Here is a 23072-nt window from a genome sequence, read left to right as displayed (position 1 = left end):
TTCCTTCCTTCCTTCCTTCCTTCCTTCCTTCCTTCCTTCCTTCCTTCTTTTGTTTATTTATTTTTTTAACCAGGCTTGTGATTTTATTGGTATGGGAAACTTCTGATGAAGACATTCTCTCTACCAATGAAAGCTGACACCTGCTTTGCAACTTACATTGTGTTGTCTTGGAGTCCTGAGAAGTCAAACAACTTGCCTAGTATTACTGTCTTGGAGATACCAGTATAACACTTAAGGGTGCTTTTGTTATCTCTCATTTGTTCCACAAGATGGTATTGTCAGATAGCATGTGCTATCTTATAAATACATAAGTACATATAAGTATATATTGGATGCAGGGGAAAAAATTAAGACAAGAGATACTAAAATGTACCCCATTTCATTTAAGGTGGGACAATAACAGAATTAGCTCAAAGATTCAGGGGGCTTCACTGATTGATGGAACAATCTCCAAAGAAGTTCAGGCTGCCAGCCACCAGAGGGAGTGTCTTCTCACATAAATCCTCTGTAGTAGGGACGTCTGCCCCATCAGGCTATTTACCTTCCTTTTGTGTGTGTGTGTGTGTGGGGGGGGGGGATATAAAAAGCTCTGGGTCTTGTCTTGCTGGAGAATTCAGAAGCAGAAGAAAAGATTTGTGTAGTAATAACATACTTGCACTTTCCTCACAACAACTGAGTCAGCTAGGGAGAGTATAAATATTATTAGCCTTGTACTATAGATGAAGAAACTGAGATTCCAAGTGACTTACCTATGATCATACCCCTAATAAATTATAGGGTCAAGACTCAAACTCTGAGTCATCCATATGACCTTTGGCAAGTCACCTCTCTCTGGGTCTCAGTTTCCTCACCTGTAAAATGAGGGAGTTGGCCTCTTAGGTTCCCTTCCATCTCTTAATCTATCCATGTCTTCTGACTCCAAGTCCAGTGTTATTTCTACTATACCAATACCTCATTAATGAAAAGAAACTGCCAAATGAAGCACTTAGGTTTTCAAATTAAAAGGTTATGTACAACCACAGAATCTTAGAGTTGGAAGCAATACCAGAGCCCATTTTGTTCAATTCCTTATTCCATGTATGAATCCCTGTCCCCCCCCCCCACAACAATGGTCACCTAGCCTAACTGTCACTGTTACTTCAAGTAAACCTGAAGTATTTGAACATAGTTCAGTAATAGTTAAGTAATGAGGACCCACCAAAAGTTTCCTGTAAAGAGAAGTTTCTGGCTTTTGCTTTGCTCTGCAGAACCTCAAAGTGGTAAGGGATCTCAGAGGTCACTAAATCCAACTCTTAATGAATGGGAATCTCCTCTGTAGCAAGTGGTCCTTTAGCCTTCCCTTGAAGATCTCCAGTTAGGGTTATCTAACTGCCTTCAGAGGCAGGTCATTTAACTTATGGATGGCTGTCACTGTTAGGGAGTTTTTCCTGACATCTAGCCTAAATTTGCCTCTTTGTAACTTCTGCTCATTGTTCCTAGCTCTGCTCACTGGAGCCAAGCAGAGTAAGTCAATCCTGTTTTTGGAGGCTAATCATTCAAAGAGAATTTATGACAGCTATTATGAACTGCATTACCACACTCATTCTGGACATCATAGTTCAGTGTGGCCTATGATAGCTTTTTAGGTAGCTGTACCATACCGTTAACACCTATTGAGCTTGAATTCTGCTAAAACCCATAAATATTCTTTCTATGAACTTTTGTCTGGCCACAATTCCTGTATTCAATATTTTAACATAGTTTTAATTGATTATAAAGCCAATTAAAAAAACTAATTCAGATCTTTGCATTTATCCCTATTATTATTTTGTTTGGTTTTTCATCCTAGATAGCTGAGGTCTTTTTGGATCCACAACCTCTCATCCAATGGATTTGCTACCTCTCAAAGCATTGTGCCATCTACACATTAAAAAACACACACACACACACACACTTTTTATTCCTTCATACAAGTAATTGCTAAAAATTTTGAACACTACAGGACCAAGAACAGATCCCTGAGTCATTTTCCCTATTTCCCTTCTTCGATATTGACTCTTTTATGACTACTCTTTGGATCTGCCCATCCAACTAATTCCAAATCCACTTGACTTTACCATTGCCTAGCCTATATCTCTCTATTTGTCTGTAAGCATAGCAAAAGAAACATTATCAAATGCTGAGCTGAAAGTTAAGTGTACTGTGTCTGTAGAATTCTCCTGATTTACCAATATAATAATTCTGTTGATAGAAAGAACGTTAATGTAGCATGACCTGCTCTTGAAGAATTCATTCTATTTCTTTGTGATCACCACTTCCCTTTCTAGATGTTTACTAACCATTTTATAATACTGTATTTTAGAATTTTACCAGGAATCAACATCAAATTTTCTGGCCTATAAATTAGTCACTCCACTATCACCTCTTTAAAAAAAAAAAAAAAGGACATTTGCCTTTTTCCAGTCCTATGTCACTTATGTCATTTTCCATGCCCTTTCAAAAGTCACTTACAGAGGCTCAGCAATGACACCTACCAGTTATTTTTTCAATGTGTAAGATTATAGTTCATCTGGAACTAATGTCTTGAACCCATCAAGCGTAAATATTATATTCTTTCATTATCTCCTCATGGCCTTCTCTAGTGCATTAAAATATGACTAAATTTACAAAGATTTTGTATATTTATGACTCCCCAGGAATATATGACCCTATGCTATTTCACATTTTTATCAATGTCTTGGATAAAGACATAGGTGACATACTCAGCAATGTGCAGATGACACAAAGCTTTGAGAAATCACTAATACTTAGGATGCTAGGTTTAGGACACAAAGGGATCTTGAGAGGCTAGAGCAATAGGATGAATCTAATAAAATGAAATTCTACAGGACTAAATGTTAAAGTCTTGTACTTGGATGCAAGAAAATCATCTTTATAAGGATAAGATTAAGAAGGGATAGATAGACAGTAATGTTAGTGGGCTACAAATCCAATATGACTAAACAGTATAATTGTAGTAGCCAAAAAAAATAATTCAATCTTGGGCTGCATTTAGAGGGGCATAACTTCTAGGAATAGAGGGGTGACATGACCACCACACTCCGCCTTCTTCAGACTTCATCTGGAGTTCTATGTTCCATCCTGAGTGCTGTGGTTTAAGAAGGACATTGATAAGCCTGAGACTGTCTCAAAGATAGCAACCGGGGGGCAGCTAAGTGGTGCAGTGGATAGAGCACTGGCCCTGGAGTCAGGAAGACCTGAGTTCAAATCCGTCCTCAGACACATGACACTCACTAGCTGTGTGACCCTGGGCAAGTCACTTAATTCCATTGCCTAACCCCCCCGAAAAAAAAGATGGCAACTGGGATGGTGAAAGGCCTGAAGTCCATGTCACATGAGGATCATTTGAAGGAACAGCATGTTTAGCTTGGAGAAGATAAGTTAGTCAATCAAAAAGCATGTATTAAGCCTCTGCTATGCGCTGGGCTCTGTGCTATTATGTCACTGTGACATAATCACTATCTGTAGGTATTTGAAGGGCTCTTATATAGAAGAGAGATCAGATTTGTTCTTTTTGGCCCCAGAGGACAGAATCAAGGGCAAGAGGTAGAAGTTTCAAATGAGTCAATTTAGTCTGATGTCAGAAAAACCTTCCTAGTATTCCTACTGTTCCAAAGTGGAAATGATCTGCCTAGAGAGTTAGGGGGTTCACCTTCCTTGGAGGTTTTCAAGCAGAGGCTAGATGGCCATTTGTAGTATGTTATAGTGGGGATTCTTTTCACTCATAGGTTGGGCTAGGTAGCCTCAGCAGGGGTGCAGTGGATGACTAGAGAGAGCTGATTGTTAAATTTTCAGAGTTAGCATTTACACCTCAGAAATTGGCAAATGCTACAAACCAGGGATCGCTTTGTTATTTTGTTGCTTGTCTAGACTTAAGAAAATGTTAATCATGTAGATTATACTGAAAATTGTGTCTTGTGCACCACCTCCCAGAGCTGATTGTTAAACATTTACTGATATGCTCTTGCCTCTGAAGTTCCTTCCAAATTTGAAATGCTCTATTATTGTGATTCTGTCATTTATCATGTAAAGTAGAGTATATTAACACTGACGCAAATGCATTGGAAAGATTAGCTTCTTTCCAGACTTCGTTCAGGGTCATTTTCATTGTGGGAGTCCCCTCTCCTAGAGCCCTGAGTAGTATTTTAAGGTGGGTTTTATACTACCAGGAGAGAATGTCTTCAGCCTTCCCCTTAGTGGAGTCTTTGGGAGAAGTCATGTGACTGTGGTTCTAACCTTATTGGTTCTGGTGCAGAGAATCTCGATCAGCAAAGATTCATCAGTCCCAATGCCTTTCATGGCCTTCTGTAGCTGTTTGGCACTGTATTCACTTGGGAGATCCAGAAGGGCTAAGGCTGTCGTCTCAAAATTCCCACTGAGCTCACTCTTCAGCACATTTTCCAGGTCCTACAAGAACATACGAGATCAATGTAAGAGGGGGATATTCATCCACTTTCCTTTTAGTGTTCTGCTTTAAATATTGAATGACAAGAAGATCAGGTGGCCTCAAGGTCTACAAGCAATCTTTCATGGATACATGGAGCAAAACCCAAAGAAGTATGTCACAAGCATGAAAACTATTGATCTTCATAGGATCATAGGTATAAAGCCAGCATGGACAATATTGTCCTTTTACAGACTGAGGCCCCAAAAGTTCAAGTGATTTGCCCAAGGCCATGCAGGTAATAAGCATCAGAGGCAGGATTTGAATCCAAGCCCTTCGAACCCAGAGGCAAGTGTTTATCTGGAAGAAGGGTTATCTGGAGAGAGTCTAAGTGAATTTTCACAAGGTCTCCCAATTAATTAAAAAAGAGGCAGGGTTAGAACCTACATCGTCTGACCAAGTCCAAGGCTATTTTCATTCCACCACATTTACTCTTTAAATGACTCTAATACAAAGTTTAAAAAAGAGCATGAAAGTGAAATGCGAGATAAAAATGAAGTTCTCCAGGAGTTCAAAGAAACAAGAGATTATCTTGGCCTCTAGCAGGAGTGGTGTTTGTGGAGGGGGTGTTCAGAGAAGACTTTGTGAAGTAGGTGGGGTCTGAGCTGAACCTTGAAGATGAGTATGAATTGATTGCCAGAAGTTAGGGGTTGAGAAGGGAAAGATATTCCAGGCAGAGGAACAAGTGGAAGCCCGGAAATCAAGGCAAGAAAGCACAAGGATTGTTCTGGTAAAGGTGAGTCATTTGGTTTGGTTGGAATATAGGAAAGTCAAAGATAAAGAAGGTGCAGGTTAAGGGCAGCTAGGTGACGCAGTGGATAGAACACCAGCCCTGGATTCAGGAGGACCTGAGTTCAAATCCAACCTCAGACACATAACACTTAGTAGCTATGTGACCCTGGGCAACTCACTTAACCCCATTGCCTAACCACAAAAAAAAAAAAAGAAGAAGGTACAGGTTGGGGTCAAATCATAGATGGCTTTGAACATCATGAGAAGTAACTCCTGGAGAAAAGTAAAGGAGAAAATAAGTAAAGGAGAAAGCAGAAAATAATAGAGCAGACATAAGAACTAACAAACCCACCGAACTCTGGGACCCTTTAGTGTAGGGGCAAAGAGTCTCGCACACTTCCATAGTTCTTGAGGGTATCACTTTCTTATGGTACCATACCATCCCACACCATAATAATAGTTCATATTTATATAGCCCTCTCTCTTTTTGTCAGATTCCTACCTTAAAATTCCAACTCAAATGCCAACTGTGAGGCATTATAGTGGAAAAAATACTAAATCTGACGTCAGAGGAGAATGAGTAGATTCAAAAATATGAAGCTCCATGTACAGAAATTGGTCCATTTGCAAATCACTGATCCATAAGCAAATTGACAGATGGAACTTGCTATATTTTAAAGAAAAATAAAGCCTCTATTTCAGGCTTTGTAAAAATATAGTCAATATTTAAAAAACCTTAAAGGAGTTTAAGAACATTCAAGTCCAAAATGACAGCAATAACAAGTTACTAAAATAATCTAACAGTTTTGAGAAATCAATAAAATGTGTATGAAAAATAGTTTCATTATTTTTGAATATTCTGAATAAGGAAGAGTAGGAAAATGTAAGGCCCAAATGGATGCCAAAGAACAATAACAAATGCTCATTAAGCTTATACTATGTTCAGTTTTAAGGAAGATAAAAAAAAATTAGATAAAACAGCCCATGCTTTGTTGGAAATGAGTCTAATAAGAAGAGTGTGAGTGTGAGAGTTTGTGTGACTGCCATATATATATAATGCCATACATCTTGAGAGTACCTTGCCATACTTGGACTTGTATTTCTCCTTTATCTGCTGTCTCTGGGCTGCTGTTCTGCTTGACAAGACTTCAATGATGGCAGCTTCATCAGTTCCTAAGATACAAAGGAGAGAAAATAAGCCTAATTGGACAAGAAAGGGACTTTATTTTGTCCAAGCAGGGGAAAATCAGCCTAAACTGCTTCTTAGCAGGTTACACCTTCGAAGTCAAATGTGCAGTAGAGCCCAGATTGAACCCAAAACTGCTTTCCTGTAGTTGACATGCATTGACCCAAAAATTGCATTATAGATACAGAGATCTATTCCTTCAATAGATATTTATTGCACATCTTGTCTGTGTGAATCCCCTGCTGGATAGGTACTACAGGGGATGTGAGATGAATAAGAGAAGCGGTAGTAGAATACACTAGACTAGATATCAGGAAACCTGGATTGAAATCCTATCTTACTCAATTAGTTAATTGGTCTCTTCACATTTCTGGACCACAGTTTCCTTGTCTTTGATATGAGGGAGTTGGACCCCCAGACCACTTCCATCTCTAATGGAATATTATTGTCATTATTTGGTAGATGAGTAAACTGAGGTGAAATGATATACTTAGGGTAATATAACTAGGAAGTGTCAGGGCCAGGGCTTGAAACCAGGTTTCTTATCTCTAAGTCAAGGATTCTTTCAATTCCATCATTTTGCTTTTCTCAGTTCTAAGATGCTATGCTCAAGACATAGGCACTAACCAACCAGTTGCCATATCTTATCTTTTATACCTCCACCATATTTTTCACATCTTTCACCTCCTTTTGTGTTATCACTGACACCGTTCTCGGTTAGACTCTCATCGCTTCTCACCTAGATTAGCCTTCTGATTGGTGTCTGTCTCCAGTGTCTCCCTTCTACAATTCATCCTTTACGCTGATGTTAAGGTAATCATCTTGTCATTGATCTAATCATATTCTTTTCCTACTCAAAAACTTCCAATGGCTTCCCATTACCTGATAGTCAAAGCCTTCCATGGTCTGGCTCCAATTTTCCTTTCCAACTTTATTTCATACCATTTCCGTTAATGTATTCTATTTTCCAGATAAAGTGGACTACTCGCTATTCCCCATACCCCTTCTGCTCTTTCCCATCTACCATGCATTTGTGTATGCAAAGAAAGGACCAGAGTCTAAGAAATAGAGTGCTGGACTTGGAATCAGGAAGACCGAAGTTCAAATCCTGCCTCAGCTGTGCTACCCTGGGCAATTTGCTTAACCTCTCAGCTCCGGTTTTTTCATCTGTAAAATGAGAATAGCAAAAGTCAGTCAATAAACATGTATTAATCATCTACAATGTGCCAGTCACTGGGGTAAAAAAAAAAAGAAGCCCTCAAGGAGCTCATAAACTAATGGGAGAGACAACAAGCAGTAAAATATGTACAAAAAGGCCATATACAAGATAAATGGAAATCATTCAAAGGGGGAAAAACCATTCTTTAATCTGACAGACACAATAGAGTAAGAAACAAAACTTTGCTAGGAAATTATTAGGGGAAGGACAATCCATCACAAGAAGGCACAAAGCTCAAGATGGTCAAGGTTTTGGAGACAAGAAACATATGTGTGTGTGTATATGTATATGATATATACACATAAGTATATACACACATATATAATGTACATCATATATAATATATGCATACATACACACATATTTGTTTGTTTTGACCCTATGCAATTAAGAGGAGAGTTTTGTTCCTTCCTGGGATGGGAAGGCTGGTGAAATTTGCAAGACTGGAATAGGTGGCCAGGCTGGAATAGGTGGGAGCAAAACGAGTAGGGGGTGGTTATCCCAAGAATGATATGGTGTGGACCTGTAGGAAACCCTCAAGGTGCACATTCTGGGGTTAGCCATGAATGCTGTTCCCTTTTTGATCAGATCCTTCTTTATCAGTATTTCTGTAGATCTCTCATGGTAGTGATGGGATTGCTGGGCATATTTAATGGATTATGGGCCTTAAAACCAAAGTGGATCTTAGAGTTCAAACCCTTATTTTAGAGATTGGGTGCACAGACTTAGAGACAGTAAGTGACCTGTTCTAGCAGAGCTAAGATTCAAACCCCAGCCCTCTGACAGCAAAACCAGTGGCCCCCTAATGACAACATGGTAGTCCTCTGGTCATAGTGCCACTGTCCTAATAGGAAATTCTGATCGTACAGTTAGTCCCATACAAGAGTAGCCTGGGGAAATGATGCCGTAGCTCAGATCAATCAGATAGATGAAGAAAGAATGTGGCCCATGAATATACATTAAAAAAAAAACAATACCACATTTTCCAGAATTTCCTTCTTGAAGATCAATAACAATTTTTTTCTAAAAATAGCAAACCTGCCTAGAAATGCCTTAGCAATTGCTTGCAGAGAGGCTGGAAACTGAATTAGGTGCCCTCTTAAACTTCATATGGTGCTTCTGATTTCCCCAAAAGAGATGTTTCTACTTCCCAGGCAAGAGGATGATTTATTAAACAGTGACCTCATTTTACATTTCACGATGTATGTGTCATGCATAAGCAGTCCTTGCCTTGGAACAGTTTCCTATAAACATTTACAATGATTTGAGGTTCTGTGACCAGTCACCAGCCAGTGGTTCTTGGAAATTAAAAAAAGGAAAACCCCAAATCTTGACTGGACATTGAGGAATAATGACATAGTATGGCTAAAACTGAAGTGATGATTAACTCCTTGAACTGCCAGAGGGCTCTGCTCACTTTTAGCCCTGAGAAGTTCACTAGGGAAAAAAATTGAGAAAGGACAGGGAGGAAATTGGCCAACTCTTCAATGGCATGGAGGTCATTGGGTTTGAAGAAACCGAAAGGGATCAATGTGTCCCTGAGACCACTGAAATCAACTGTGGTTGCTAAAAATTGTGGTTAGCCACAAACAATTACATTCTGTTCAGCTCGACTTACAGTTCAAGCCTCAATCCTGGATGGACAACAAAATAGCACATCCTGTTTCTATTCCCAAACCACCACTGACTACCTTAAGCTTTGGGGCCTTTAGCTTCCCCTTCTGTAAAATGGGGATACTGGCAAGGTGAGTGAAATAATATGTGGGAAACACTTGAGCTTTTTATAATATTAATTTTGTACATATACATATATAGATGTATAGGTTCAAAATCTCTTTCTCCCTCTCTCCATTTATCATCTTTCTATCTGTCTATCTAGCTCTCTAGCTATAAAAAAAATCAGGAACTCTTTATAATAATAATTTATACATTCATGAGATAGACATGAAAAATATCTGGAGCTCCTTATAATATTAACTTTATACAGTCATATTTGTGCATAGATATATAGGCCCAGAATATCTATCTATCTATCTATGTATCTATGTATCTATCTATCTATCTACCTTCATTTCTTTCTTTTTCTTTCTGTCTAAATCTCTAGCTCTAGAGGTATACCTGGAACTTTATAATAATTTCATACATTTATGAGAAATACATGAAAAATACTTAGAGCTCCTTATAATATTAATTTTATATGGTTACATTTATGAATAGATATATGGGTCCAGAATGTCTGTCTCTCTCAGATGATACATGAGAAACACTAGGTGGTGTAGTGGATAGAACATTGGGCCTGGAGTCAAGAAGGCTTCAGTTCAACTCCTGCCTGTGTGATCCTGGGCAAGTCACTTAATCTTTGCCTCGGTTTCCATCTTTGTAAAATAGGAATAATAGCAGCACACAATAATCTTGCAGAGTTATTGAGAGGATTAAATGAGATAATTGTAAAGGGCTTGGCACAGTGCCTAGCACATAGTAAGTGCTAAATAAATGTTAGTTATATTATTGTTGTTATTGTTATAGTAATAATTTTGTACACACACAGATTAATCAAACCTATAATTTCATCAATGTGGAGAATTTCCAGTGTGGCAACTCACTCCTTGGATGCAGATCTGTGATTAGTCTGTAATTTTGATTTGTCAGCGGTCTTCTTGGGCGCCGAGACCTTAAGTGAGGTCGTGTTTGTTGTTCCATAGCCAGCATGTGATGTTACTCCTTCTAATAATAACATCTTGTATTTGCATTATACTTAACAAAGCCCTTTGCACCCATGATCTCATTGGGGTCTCAAGACAACTCTAAGAGAAATTCCTAGTATAAGTCTCATTCATTATTGTTATTTTATAAATGGGAAAAAAAAGGTTAAGTAGTTTGCCCACAGCTAATGAGAGAAAGAACAGGGATTCTTGACCAAATCTGGTGCTGTCCATAGTGCACCTCCTGTACCTTGCTTCTTGCTTCTTGGTTTGTCCTTAATAAAGGATACTAAGCATTGATAGTATGTGTGTTTCCCAAACCCTTCATGGTAGGGTTGGTTTTGGGATACTGGATTTGTGAAACAGAACTTTTTTTTTTTTTTTTTAACACAGATGAGGGTAGATGACCTAGGGATTTGTAATGGGGACTGTGGTGAACAGTCAGATAAAGGGCATGTGACCTGGCAGGTCTTACTGTGTAGAAAACCTCTGTTTACTATGAAAGACTTTAGAACTCTTATCAAAGCAATGACAAGCCACAATTCCAAAAGACTGAAGATGAAGCATGCTATCTACCTCCCAAAAGAGAAGGGATGAACTCAGGGTAGAGAATGAGACATATTTTTTGGATGTGGCCAATGAGAGGAATTTTCTTTGCTCAACTATGTATATTTATTACAAGGGTTTTTTCCTTTTTGATTTGATGTGGGGAGGGGGAAGGGGAAGAAACTACTTATTAATTGAAAATAATAATAACTTTTAATTTTAGTAATCTCTGTTAAAATTCATGCCTGGGAGGTTCATCACATTTATTATTGTTACATCATTTTAAGTTTAGGTCACATGATTTAGAAGGGACTTAGGGATCACCTAGTCCAACACCCTCATTTTACATGAGGGTGAATGACTTACCCAAGGTCACAGAGGGCCTATGGACCCTAGATTCAGGATTTGAACCCAGATTTCCTTCAAGTTCTGTGGATTTCCACTATACCATGCTACCTTTTAATGTGCTAATACTATGAGCATATTAGTCAGTCAGTCAATCAAAAAGCATTTATTAAACACTTAGTGTTTGCCAGGTACTGTGCTCTGAGGATGCAAAGAAAGGCATAAACCAGTTTCTGCTGATGCTTTATATAAGTTTGCCACCTAGAGGCAGTTAAGTGATCAGGGACAGTAGTATCGGACTCAAACACAAATGTGGGCCACTAAACTGTACAAAAGGATCCCTGTGGGTCACATATTGACTTACTTTTAAAATGTAACAATATTTGTGTTTTTATTGTGTTTTATTTATTGTATTAACTATTTCCCAATTACATTTTAATCTTGTTCCAGTCTCATTTGGGAGTACCGTGGACTGCATGTTTGACACTTCTGGTTTACTGGATAGAGAGAGGAAACTGCAGTCAGGAAGACTTGATTTAAAATCCAGCTTCAGACATTTATTATATTGTGAATCTGGGGAGTCACTTAGCCTGTTTCCTCAGCTGTAAAATGGGGATAATAATAGCACCTACCTCTCAAGTGGGGCAGCGAGGTGATACAGTGAATAGTCTCAGGCCTGGAGTCAGGAAGACTCACCTTCTTGAATTCAAATCTGGCCTTAGACACTTACTAGCTGTGTGACCTTGGGCAAGTCACTTAGCCCTGTTTGCCTCAGTTTTCTCATCTGTAAAATGAGCTGGAAAAGGAAATGGTACACCCCTCTAGTATCTTTGCCAAGAAAAACCCCAAATGGGTCACAAAGAGTCAGACATGACTGAACCACAACAGTCTCTCAGGGGTGTTATGAGGATAAATGAGATCATATTTGTAAAATGCTTTGCAAATTTTAAAGTAGTATAAAAATGTTAATTATTATTGTTATAGTGTTAATTGTTGTCATGTTAATAATGACAATAATAATAATCATTGTTATTTACCATGACCTAGAAATAAGTAAGACTGAAGGAATAGGGCACAGGACAGAAGAACATGGGAAGAATCCAGAGTATGAAGGTCAAATGTTGGGGTGGTGTCTTAAGACAATACTGGAGCTTGAAAGTAGGGGATGCTCAATGGCTGAGAGGAGGAGGGTGATGGAATGGGGTACTGGGAGGTATTATAGACACATTTTATCTTTTAAAATTGTGACTTGACCGGTCTGGTGACATAGCTTTGTCCCCTAGGTAAAGCCTGAGCACAGGGGGTCTACAGCTCCAATAGCTGGATGCTGGGACAGATCTAATCATTCTCAGCAGCCTGGAGGGGACTCTGGCTCACAGGCTGGTTTCTACCTCTACTTAAAAGTGAAACAACACAGGGAAGCAGGATCCTACAGATAGCTGACAGTGACCTGAATGAGGCGGAAGTGGGTTGAGTGTACCTACAAGCCACCACAGCTGTTAGAAGCTGGATTTCACATCCTGAGCTTGACCAAAGGGAACAGCCCAAGGAAGGAAGTGGTTTATCTGAAAGCCTAGGTCTCCAAGGGACAGGATGTTTGTGGCTCTGATATTTCACTTAGAAGGCAGCCTGATTGAACAGGTGGTCCCTCCCATCAGCCCTGGCAGGCTGCTTACAGCTGCCCCTAGGGCTCCTGCAGAGGAAACCTATCACATGATGTCTAGACTCCTGGATGTTGCATGGTACAATGGTGGAAGAGGTCAGTGTGGGCGTGGGAATGTGTTAGCCATGGTAGATGACAAAGCCTTATTTGTTGGGAATTGCTATCATATTTATTTATTTCCATTCACTATGTGCCCTGAAATGGATGGATTTTGTGCCAGGCACTGATGGGAATATGATCATAGATATTTGAGTTTTCCATTTTCCTGCATTTCCTTTGGGATCTAGCCTCAGTACTGGGTCAAGAACATTTCACTCCACTAGGCTCAGAGATGCCTTTGTATGATATCAGGGCAATCCCGAGGGTCTGGGGGATGAGGAAGGAATCCTCCATTGTTAGAGGTAACACAATTAATCCCAGAAAGGGAGAAAGGGTTTGCTACACTAAAACAAACAAACAAATAAGCGATATATGGATAGCTCAGATTTATGTAATAGTTTAAGCTAGGGGATCTTAAATTGACCTTGTTTTTTTTTTAAACATTAAGACAATTGTATTTCAATATAATTGGTATTCTTTGTAATCCTCTGAATTTTATTTTAGGCATTTAAAAACAGTATTCTGAGAAGGGAGCCATAGGTGCCCCAGACTGCCAAAAGAGTCCCTGACACAACAGAGTTAAGGACCCCTGTCTTAAGTTCTACGCAACAACTCAATGAGGTAAGTAATCTGAGTATTATTATACCCATTTTCAGATGGTTATGCCCATATTCAGATAGTCTTATAGATAACATATTATATGCAACACACATGTAATATAGTATCACACACATAAAATGTGTTATATAAGTGTAATACATGCTGTCATGCATGTAACATGTTATACTTATATAACACATATGTAACACAATAATATGTAGCCTATTGTATGACAGTGATATGGTATATTAATATGTGGTGCATGCAATCTATTAATGTATTATATAGAACATATATAATATATAAGTATACATTATATTATATGTGTTCAGTTATACCTAATTCAGCTTCAGAATGGTAAAGTGCCCAGGCTGATCTAGCTGGTAAGTGCCAGAATCCAGACTTCTTGAGTCCCAGACTGAGTTTACTATACCAGGTTGTGGGCATGTGTAAATAATGAGCATGAATGTTGCCCATTTGTGTTTTTGTTTCTCTTTCAAGTTTTCTCTTGCCATACATTTTAACTTAGTATCACAGGATTTAGAAGGAAAGAAACAAGCATTTATTAAACCCCTATTAAGTGTTAGGCACTGTGATAAGGGCTTTACAAATATCATCTCATTTGCTTTTCATAACAACTTTGGGAAGTAGGTGCTATTATTATCCCCATTTTATAATTGAGGAAACTGAGGCAGGGAGCAGTAAACTTTTCAGGTTCACACAGGTGGTTAAATGTTTGAAGTGAAATTTGAATTTAGGTCTTCCTAACTCTAAAACTAGTCCCACCTAACTGGCTCTAGCAAACACCTTAGAGAACTTGAGAGTTGGAAGGGACCTTAGAGAATATCTATAATAAATTTCAGAGAAGGAAACCAAGGTCCAGAGAAGGGAAGAGATTTGTCTGAGGCCATTCATATTGCAAGTATCAGAGGAGAAATCTGAGCTCAAGTTCTCTGATAAACACTAATGTGGTACTGGCTCCATTCCCCACCTCCTTCTCACGGGCACCCACACAATGAGATTTGTTCTAGGCCTTGATCCTTCTAGGAATGGCCCTGGGGCTTCTCAGCTTCTTAGGAACAGTCTGCCTACCCAGAAAAAGAAAATCTGGTCCAAGGAGAGATTTCATTACTTTAGTGTATCCCAAAATGAAATGCAACTTCACTACTGACTTCCCTGACTGCCTTTAAGTCCCAACTAAAATCCCACCTCCTATAGGAAGCCTTCCCTAGCCCCTCTTAACTCCAGTGCTTTCCTCCTGTTAATTATTTCCTATTTATCCTTTATATAGCTTGTTTCTATACATTTACTTGCATGTTCTTTTCCCCTCCCCCTCCCATTAGATTGTAAGGTCCTTGAGGGCAGGGATTGTCTTTTGCCTCTTTTTGTATGCCCGATGTTTAGCACAATGCCTGGTACCTAGTAAGTACTTAATAAATGTTTATTGAGTTAAATTGAATTGAATATATGGCTTAGCTTTCACAGTCTGACAAATTCCTTCACTACTTTCCAGATGTGCAACCTTGGCTGAATTCCTTAACCTCTCTGATTCTCAGTTTTCTCATCTGTAAAGGGAGCCTAATAGCTAATATTTGCACTGCCTACCTGGGTCATTGCAAGGAGGTAAGGGCTTTGTCAATTCCTGGAGCCCTGAATACATGTGATCTGTTTTTGGTGTGTGACCTCTAGGGAAGACAACAATCTTGGCTCGAAAGAAATGACCTCCAAGTGAGATATTTTAGCTTCATGAGCTAAGGAGAGAATAGAGGCTAAATCATGGGGAATTCCTTCAAAATTGAAATGAACAAGCATAAAGTGGCTTTCATACCCATCCTTTTGCAGGCCTTGTACAGCCTTTTGGCATCTTGAGCAACATCAAAGCCTTGGTGACTTGAAGAAGTGGTCTGAAAAAATAAGGAAAAAGAGTAAGTACAAAATATAGTCCTTAACTTTGTATGAACTGCTAAAACTGGGCACCCGCTGAAAAGCGATCAGGCAGCCAGCCTGAGGAGCAGCTGCTTTTGAAGTCAGGGACCCACTAAATAAGTTATGTAAGTCTGTTAACCTCTCTGGGTCTCAGTTTCTTCATCTGTAAAGTAGGAGGGTTGGACCAGATGACTTCAAAGGTCCCTTCTAGTGCTAAATCTATGATTCTATTTATAGAGCATTTCAAGTCCTGACATACCACAATTATTCTTATTGTACAGGCAGGGAAACTGAGATTAGGAGATTAGGCAAGATTGCCCAAAAACACAAAGTGCTTAAGTGGGAAAACCCCCACTTGAAACCAGGTGTCCTGACTTTAAGTTGAACAATCAGAATCACAGAATTTCAGAGTTATAGGAGACTACATGCCCCACCCCCTCCAGAATCCCATTTACAACATACCTAAGCATTGGTCATGTAACCTTTGCTTGAAGACCACCAGTGACAGGGAACCCAGAGCTTCCCAAATCAGCTTTTCCAACACTGACCTAGTTCTATTTATTAGAAATTTTTTTTCCTTGACATTAAGCTCAAATTTGCTTCCTTGCTTTTTCCACCCTCAGACTTCCCTTAAGATGCCAAAGAACAAGTCTACCATGAAAGCCTTCCACTTGAGAGCCCTTTGCATACTCCAAGAGCATCCCCCTCCTTTTTCTCTCAGTCTCCTCTTCTCCATGGTAAACATCTTCACTTCCTTCAGCTTATCTTCATATGACAGAAACTCAAGACCCTTCATTATTTTGCTTGCCCTTCCCTGGACACTAATCAACTTACCAATGTTGGTAAGTTCTTCTTCTAAACTGTAGTGTCTAGAACTGAACATGATGCTCTGAGTGTGGTCTGATGAGGACAGAGTATAGTGGGACCATCACCTCCTTATTTCTGGAAGTTGTACCTCTCTTAACAAGCCCAAGACCACACGTGTTTTTGTTTTTGTTCTTTTTGCCTGCTTTGTCTCAAAGTCAATTTACACTGATTGAGTTTACAGTCTACTAAGAGCCCCAGATTGCTTTCCACTTTGGTCCACTGCTTCACACCTGAGGTCTCTCAACCACAATTAAAGTGTCCAAGAACAAGTCATCTTTGTCTCCGTGCCTTGAACTCTATAATTTAGTGACATTGACTTCCTTGACGTTCCTTGAACTGAGCTCTCAGTTTCCTCATCTGTAAAATAGAGACAATAATGCCAGCTCTGCCTAACCCACAGGATTTTGGAAAGGAGGTATGTAAACTATTCGGTAAAATGTAGGTATTCTATAAATGTCAGCTATTATTATTGGCTGTTTGCCAAGAAATCTTTAAAATTATTATTGCTATCCCCATTGTACAGGTAAGAAAACCGAGAGTCAGAGACGTTAAGTTTAGTGATTACACTTGGACTCTGAAACACAGTGGGCTTGCCTTAATGTAGAGGCAGAAGAAGCAAGTACCTATAGTCTGCGCTTTATGAGCTTCCCTGGATGGTCCCAGGAGGAGGGAATAGTAGGGTTTAGTTAGTAGAAAAAAACAGTAGGCAGAATCAGAACACTCGGATTTAAGTTCATGACCCAATATTCACCAGTGATGTGTGACTTTCTCCTCTGACACCTAATACTGAGGAGGGATAAGGCTAGATTTGAGATCTGAGCCCTGCATGTAAGAAGATATTTGTGGGGGTGGATAGAAGGAGTGTGCCCAAAGGGCTAGAAATCACAGTGGACTTGCCAGCCAGAAACAGGAAAGCAAGGACAAGAGGGAGGAATGGTGGGCATAGATGAAGTCTCTCCAGCTACAAAAGGCCAGATTCTATACACTTCAGCCAATGAACGGGCTGAGTCAGGAAGCAGTCTGAGAGGTCAGATCCGGACACAGTAGAACAGTCAGCAGTGGGGATGATGGGAGAGAAGCTTAAGGAAGAACTAGCATCCTGGATCCTGAGTTCACTAATTGATTGGATATTAACCCTTTGGGAAATAAGAGAATGGAAAAAAAAATTGAAGACTGCTTATTAGATCCATGGGAAAGGCCTCAGTCTAGGCTCTTGAACTGTATCTGTGAACTGGGGAGTGGGGGTTGGGGTAGGGGTGTGCTGATAAATGTTTAACAACTAGCTCTCTGAAAAAAATGTATACAGGACAAACTTTTAAGTTCAATATGCATTATTAACATTTTGTCAATCACTTTCTTAAGTCTAGATAATCAATAATACCATTCTTTGATTTGTAACCTTTGCCAATTTCACATGTAAATATTCACAGTAGAGGCAGCTAATAGCTCAGAGGATAAAGTACTGGGTTTGGAGTTGGGAAGACCTGAGTTCAAATCCAGCTTCAGACACTTCCTAGCTGTGTGACCCTGAAGTAACTTAACCTCTGATTGCCTGACAAAATAGATCTACTGGATCCACTGGAGAAGGAAATGGCAAATTGCTCCAGGACCTTTGCCAAGAAAATCCTAAATGGGGTCACAAAGGGTCACAAATGACTGAAACTACTAGACAACAAATGCTCAGAATCAGTTTGAGCTGGCTCTAGCACAACCTCTGGTTTAGGGTGTTCCTACAGATTAATTTTGGGCTGCTTAGGTTTGGAAGACAAAGTGCATGTGGTATTCATGTACTATATTTCCATTCTGGAGGAGTATAGCTGTTTTAATAAATTTGATTTTATTCCATATGTTTCTCTGAGTATGAGTAAAGAACTCTATATACTCAGCCAGGCTTAGGTTATTGACTCCAGTAAGCTATGCTAGTGACTGAATGTAAATTCAGAAGGAATAGAACATTTTCAATGGGGAAGAAGGTAGGGAAGAGGAGTTTAATTGAATAAATTCACTCAAACTATACTCTTTAGACTAACAAGATGAGCACATCTACCCACAAAATGAGTAGTGCATACAGAAAGAAAGGAGTTAAGTGATAGAGGGATCCAGCTTTGTGAGAACCATAGAGAGTCTGGCTGTCCCTTTGAGCACTTCCTAGCACTGAGTGGCCCTCATGATGCCGGAGTGAGGGTAGAACTGCCAGTACCTGGTCCTCATTGTTGAATCTGATCAGTTAAGTGGTCCTCAGCACCCTTTGTAGTTAAATGTATAACCATGGACTAACTAATTAATCTCTTCTTCCCAGGGTTTTTGTTATTGAAAAGAAAAAAGATAGTAAACTCTAAGGGGCTATAGAAATGTGAGCCACTATGACAAAGAGATACCACCTCCATGTGCTTCATTCTATCTCTGATACTTGAAGATCCATTGGTGGAATGACTCACATTAAAGTTTGAGTTCTTGTTAAGGCAAATGGTCTTGGGAAAGGTCATGTTTTAATCCATTATTGGCCACCATACCTTATTCCATTCTGTGAATGAGTTTTCCAAGGAGGAAATTTTGATTAGGAGGAGAGAAGGGAACATGATGTACCATGCACCCAAGAGGAATGAGACATCACCATTGTGTAGGAAATCTGTGACTGCTGAAGTGAAATTTCACCTACTTCATGATTATGCCTATGCCCTATTAAGGCATCTGAATTCCTGAACAGCATGAAAACAAGTCTGGTTATGGTGGGAGAACAGTTCTGCACTGACTCAAAGCTAGAACTACTCTTTCCTCAGGTTTATGTCAAATAATTTGATTCAACAAACACTTTCAAAATGCTAACTACGTATAAGGTACTGGGCTAAGTACTGGGAATAGCAAACTTTTAAAATGACCTAACATGCCTTCAAGGAGATTATATTTTACTGGAAGAAGAAGGGGAAATAGGGCATGTAGACATTTCAGTATGATACAAAGTTGGTATAATGGGAACAAAGGAAACAGTGAGGTAAAAAGCTGAGGGGAAATAAATGTGAGTCAGTTTAGGGTCGATGTCAACTGAAGAGATCAGAGAAGAAGGTGGTACCCATTCAAGCTCTAATTTTGAAGGGTGGAGATGAAGAGAGTGAATTCCAGACATGGGGGAATGGAGGTCAAGATTGGAGAATTGCTAGTGGTGCATGCCAGCCAGAATGCAGAGTGAGTGAAGGGGAGTATTGTGAAATTAGGGTAGAATTTTTAAAAAATAATAATTTTCAAAACCAAACTTGGCTATTGCCATGGCGGTCAATGCCTTCACGTGTCCAACCTTTCATGTTTCAGTGGCTGGTCCCATGTCATACAATAAGCTAGTGAGAGAACCAGAATTTTAATTCAGGCAGTTACTACTCTTAGGCTCAGAGTTCCTTTGCTTCTGTCTGGACAGATAAAGGATGGCCGTTGTCTCAGCATTGCTTGCTCACATAAGGTCAGAGGTACATAGTAGTTAGAGCTGAAGGGGACCCCAGAGATCATCTGGTTCAGCTTCTTCATTTTACAGAGGAAGAAAATGAAACTCAGAGAAGGGAAGACTCTTGAAGAAGTTCACATAGGTAATTAGTAGTTCATCTGGGACTAGCAGCCTGGCACTGTAGAAAGAGCACTCACTGTATTTAGAGTCAGAAATCCTGGGTTAAAAATTTGGCTCTTTTGTGCAACCTTTAGAGAGTTATTTTCCCTTTCTTAACCTCAGTTTCCTTACTTGTAAAATGCTAAGGTTGGATCAGATTATTTTTAAGGTCCCCTTCAGCTTTAAATCTATGATTCTAGTACAGAATATGCCTGGTTTCCTCAGGCATACCCTAATGACTAATTTTAAAGATTTTAGTTAAATTTTAGTCTCTTTAGTTTGTTTTATGAATAAAATAGTGTTCTTTATGATTGAATGTTCGATAAATATTTCCCTTTAAAAAAACAAACAGAAGTCCCTTAGTGCACACTTTCATGAAATGTGCTGTGTATGCCTATGAATTCTAGACTAATGTACTTTCCATTGTACCATATTTCTGTAACCCTGGCTTCAAACCTGAAATATTTTCATGAAGCTTTCTTTATTCATCAACAGAATGAGGACTCAACACTATGTACCTGCTTGAGGGAAGAGAGAATTTCTTTCTACTTGCTTGGAGATAAGACATGGTTGAGACGCTCTTTGGAGAGAAAGCTAGAGGAAAAATGAACAGACTTTGGAAGGCAGACATGTAGGAGAGAGCTGATTCTTCAACATGTCCCTGATTTGCAGCTTTCCTCTTAAGTGAGATTGAGGCCTCACTCTCTCTCTCAGTTGCACTGAGATATGTCACTTGCAGTGGGAGAACTCATTCACTTTGTATGTTATCTAGTATATTCTAATCTCTATAACTTCTCTAATTTCTATTTGCTATCTGCTTGAATGTTTGCTGTTCACTGCTTGTAATGGTCTTTTGTGTAACTAGCATTTGGTGGGGAAAGGTCAAGCTTTTTTGTAAGTGTGAAGCATCTCTTCCATTTTAGGGAATAATAACCAAGAAAGTGCCTTAAATCTAAGAAAAAAAATTCCCTCTACTAGCAATATTTAATGGAAGGGGGCAGATAGATATAATTCTAGTCTCAAAGTCTCCCATTGGAGGGAGCTTGAGATTCTCAAGATATCTATCAAAGCCTCCTAAGAGCCACATTTAGACAAACCCATGGGGACATTCAAATAACATTCTTGGGCAACTCACACCACCCTACAATATTTCCTCAGAGGTTTCCTCACTCCTCTGCTCAGATGAGTCCCTTTAGACTTGAACATACTCCCTACACTAGGTCCACTCAGCTGTGATATAAAGAGCATATGTGTTAATCAATAGCCATGGTTCCAAAGGGCTGATGATAAAGTATGCCACCCATCCTTGACAGCAATGGATTCAAGGTATAAAATGAGGCATGCATTTTTGGACACAATCAGTGTAGGGATTTGTTTTACTTTGGAAAATTTAGGTGAGTTGCCCAGGGTTACAAAGCAAGTAAGTTTCAGTGCACACACTTGAACCCAGGTCTCTGAGTTCTTTAATCTAAGCACTTAGAATCACAGAATGTCAGACTTGAAGGGGACTACATACCCCCAAAAGAATCTTCTCTCCAACATATCTAAGTAATGATTATGCAAGCTTTGCTTCTCCTGTGATGGGGAACTTAAGACCTCTTGAGAAAGCCCATTCCACCCAATTGTAGTTTTAATTGTTAGGAAGTTTTTTTTTAGTATCAAATTTAAATTTATCAAAAAAATTTAAATTTCTCTCAAAAGGGACAAATCCATCATGATAGCCACAGTACTATGCATATTTGTTACAAAGGTTTTGTTTTTCTTTTTTGTCAATTTGGAATGGGGAGTTAGGAGAGAGAGAAGGGAGCTCATGATAGGGTTGATAGAAAAAAAAAGAAAAGCAAGTCAGTGATGCATTAAAATATGCATAAGAAAGAACACAAGGAAGGACAGGAAGAAATATAGATAAGCAGGGCAACTTTGAAAGTTATATAGCACATTTATTATTTACTTGAAAAGAAAGCTGTATATGATAGAGATTAACAGTTTCATGTACAATTCTTTTTCTCTTCTCTACTTGGTATATGGAAAGGCTTATTTTATTTGATGCTTGTTAACTTCAGAGTTAAAAAGACAAGCATATCCTTGAACACATCCAATGCATAACCTCATCCATGTTTTAGCTTATGCTGCTTTCTGTTTATGAAATGACTTCACTCTTTCTCTTCATCACATGAAATCCTACTTATCCTTTAGACCTGACTTTGTCTCTGCCCTTATAGTGCTTATAGGGATAGGACATAAACACAGATAGTTATAAAGCACATGTAATCTACCTTTGCTGTGCCCCCTGGAATTTCTACAAAAACTTTGGATGTGGGAAGTGAGCTTTCATAGCTATGTAGAACACCTAGAATACTTATGGTTTTTGTGGTTTTGCACCATACCTAAAATGGTCTCCTAGAGAGGAGGAAGAGGCCATGATGGACAGATTCAGGGAACTCACCATGTAATGCTGACAGAGGGCCATGTCTGATGTGGAATGGGATGATGACTAGGAATAGAGGATTGTGGAAATGTTCATATCATAAGCTTAGGATGGAGGTAGACCTTCATTGCTGACTATATTCAGTTTGAGAGGAATGGAGATGGTGACCTGTGGCCCTTGGAATGGTAAGTGACCTAAGTCTGGCTAGCAAACTCCCTTCTGCCCCTTCTTTGTCCACCCAGGGAAAAGTAGTTTTGCCTGTAGTCACTCAACACCCTTAACTTTCTGCCCCTTATCCTCTTTGGTTGCTACATAGTCTCCAGTCGATGGGGCATAAGGGTTGGCATGGGGGAAGAGTTTGATTTCTCTAAATGTTTCACTTTTATGTCTATGTCATCTAAAATGTTTATATAAATCTTAATATTTATGGTCATTAACTCTTACCCAGCTTGGATGTTGTATGTCCAGTTTGAGAGAAGGAGAAGGAGAATCTTTCCTCAAAGAGGTGAGAAATCATTTTCCTCTCAGTGCAAACTAGAGACTGGGTGGGACTAGACAGACAGACAGACACACACACACACACAAAGATGGAGGGAGACAGTGACAGAGACACAAAGATGGAAGGAGGGAGAGAGAGAAAGAGTGAAAGAGAGAGAGGGAGGGAAGGGGAGAGAGAGAGAGAGA

At 39.3% G+C, this 23072-nt stretch overlaps 1 protein-coding gene and 1 long non-coding RNA gene across 3 annotated transcripts in view; one reads left to right on the top strand and one right to left on the bottom strand.

Moving 5' to 3' along the window:
* ANXA13 (annexin A13) overlaps positions 1-23072 on the bottom strand; it is a 79000-nt gene that overhangs the window by 25519 nt on the left and 30409 nt on the right. For both annotated transcript variants that reach the window (XM_027854069.1, XM_027854068.1), the window contains 3 exons: positions 15404-15479; positions 6294-6388; positions 4276-4446 (listed from right to left, as the gene is read on the bottom strand). In XM_027854069.1, the coding sequence (XP_027709870.1) occupies positions 4276-4446; positions 6294-6388; positions 15404-15479 (342 nt within the window). The remainder of the gene's footprint in view (positions 1-4275; positions 4447-6293; positions 6389-15403; positions 15480-23072) is intronic.
* On the top strand, positions 12282-17530 carry LOC114037254. Its single transcript, XR_003568426.1, has 4 exons — positions 12282-12972; positions 13480-13596; positions 15418-15500; positions 16125-17530. It is a non-coding gene; the product is annotated as an uncharacterized LOC114037254 (long non-coding RNA).

Source organism: Vombatus ursinus, unplaced genomic scaffold (assembly GCF_900497805.2).
Source record: "Vombatus ursinus unplaced genomic scaffold, bare-nosed wombat genome assembly UNPS02010284.1, whole genome shotgun sequence".
Classification (NCBI taxonomy): Eukaryota; Metazoa; Chordata; class Mammalia; order Diprotodontia; family Vombatidae; genus Vombatus; species Vombatus ursinus.
This window is presented reverse-complemented; position numbering and strand designations above follow the sequence as displayed.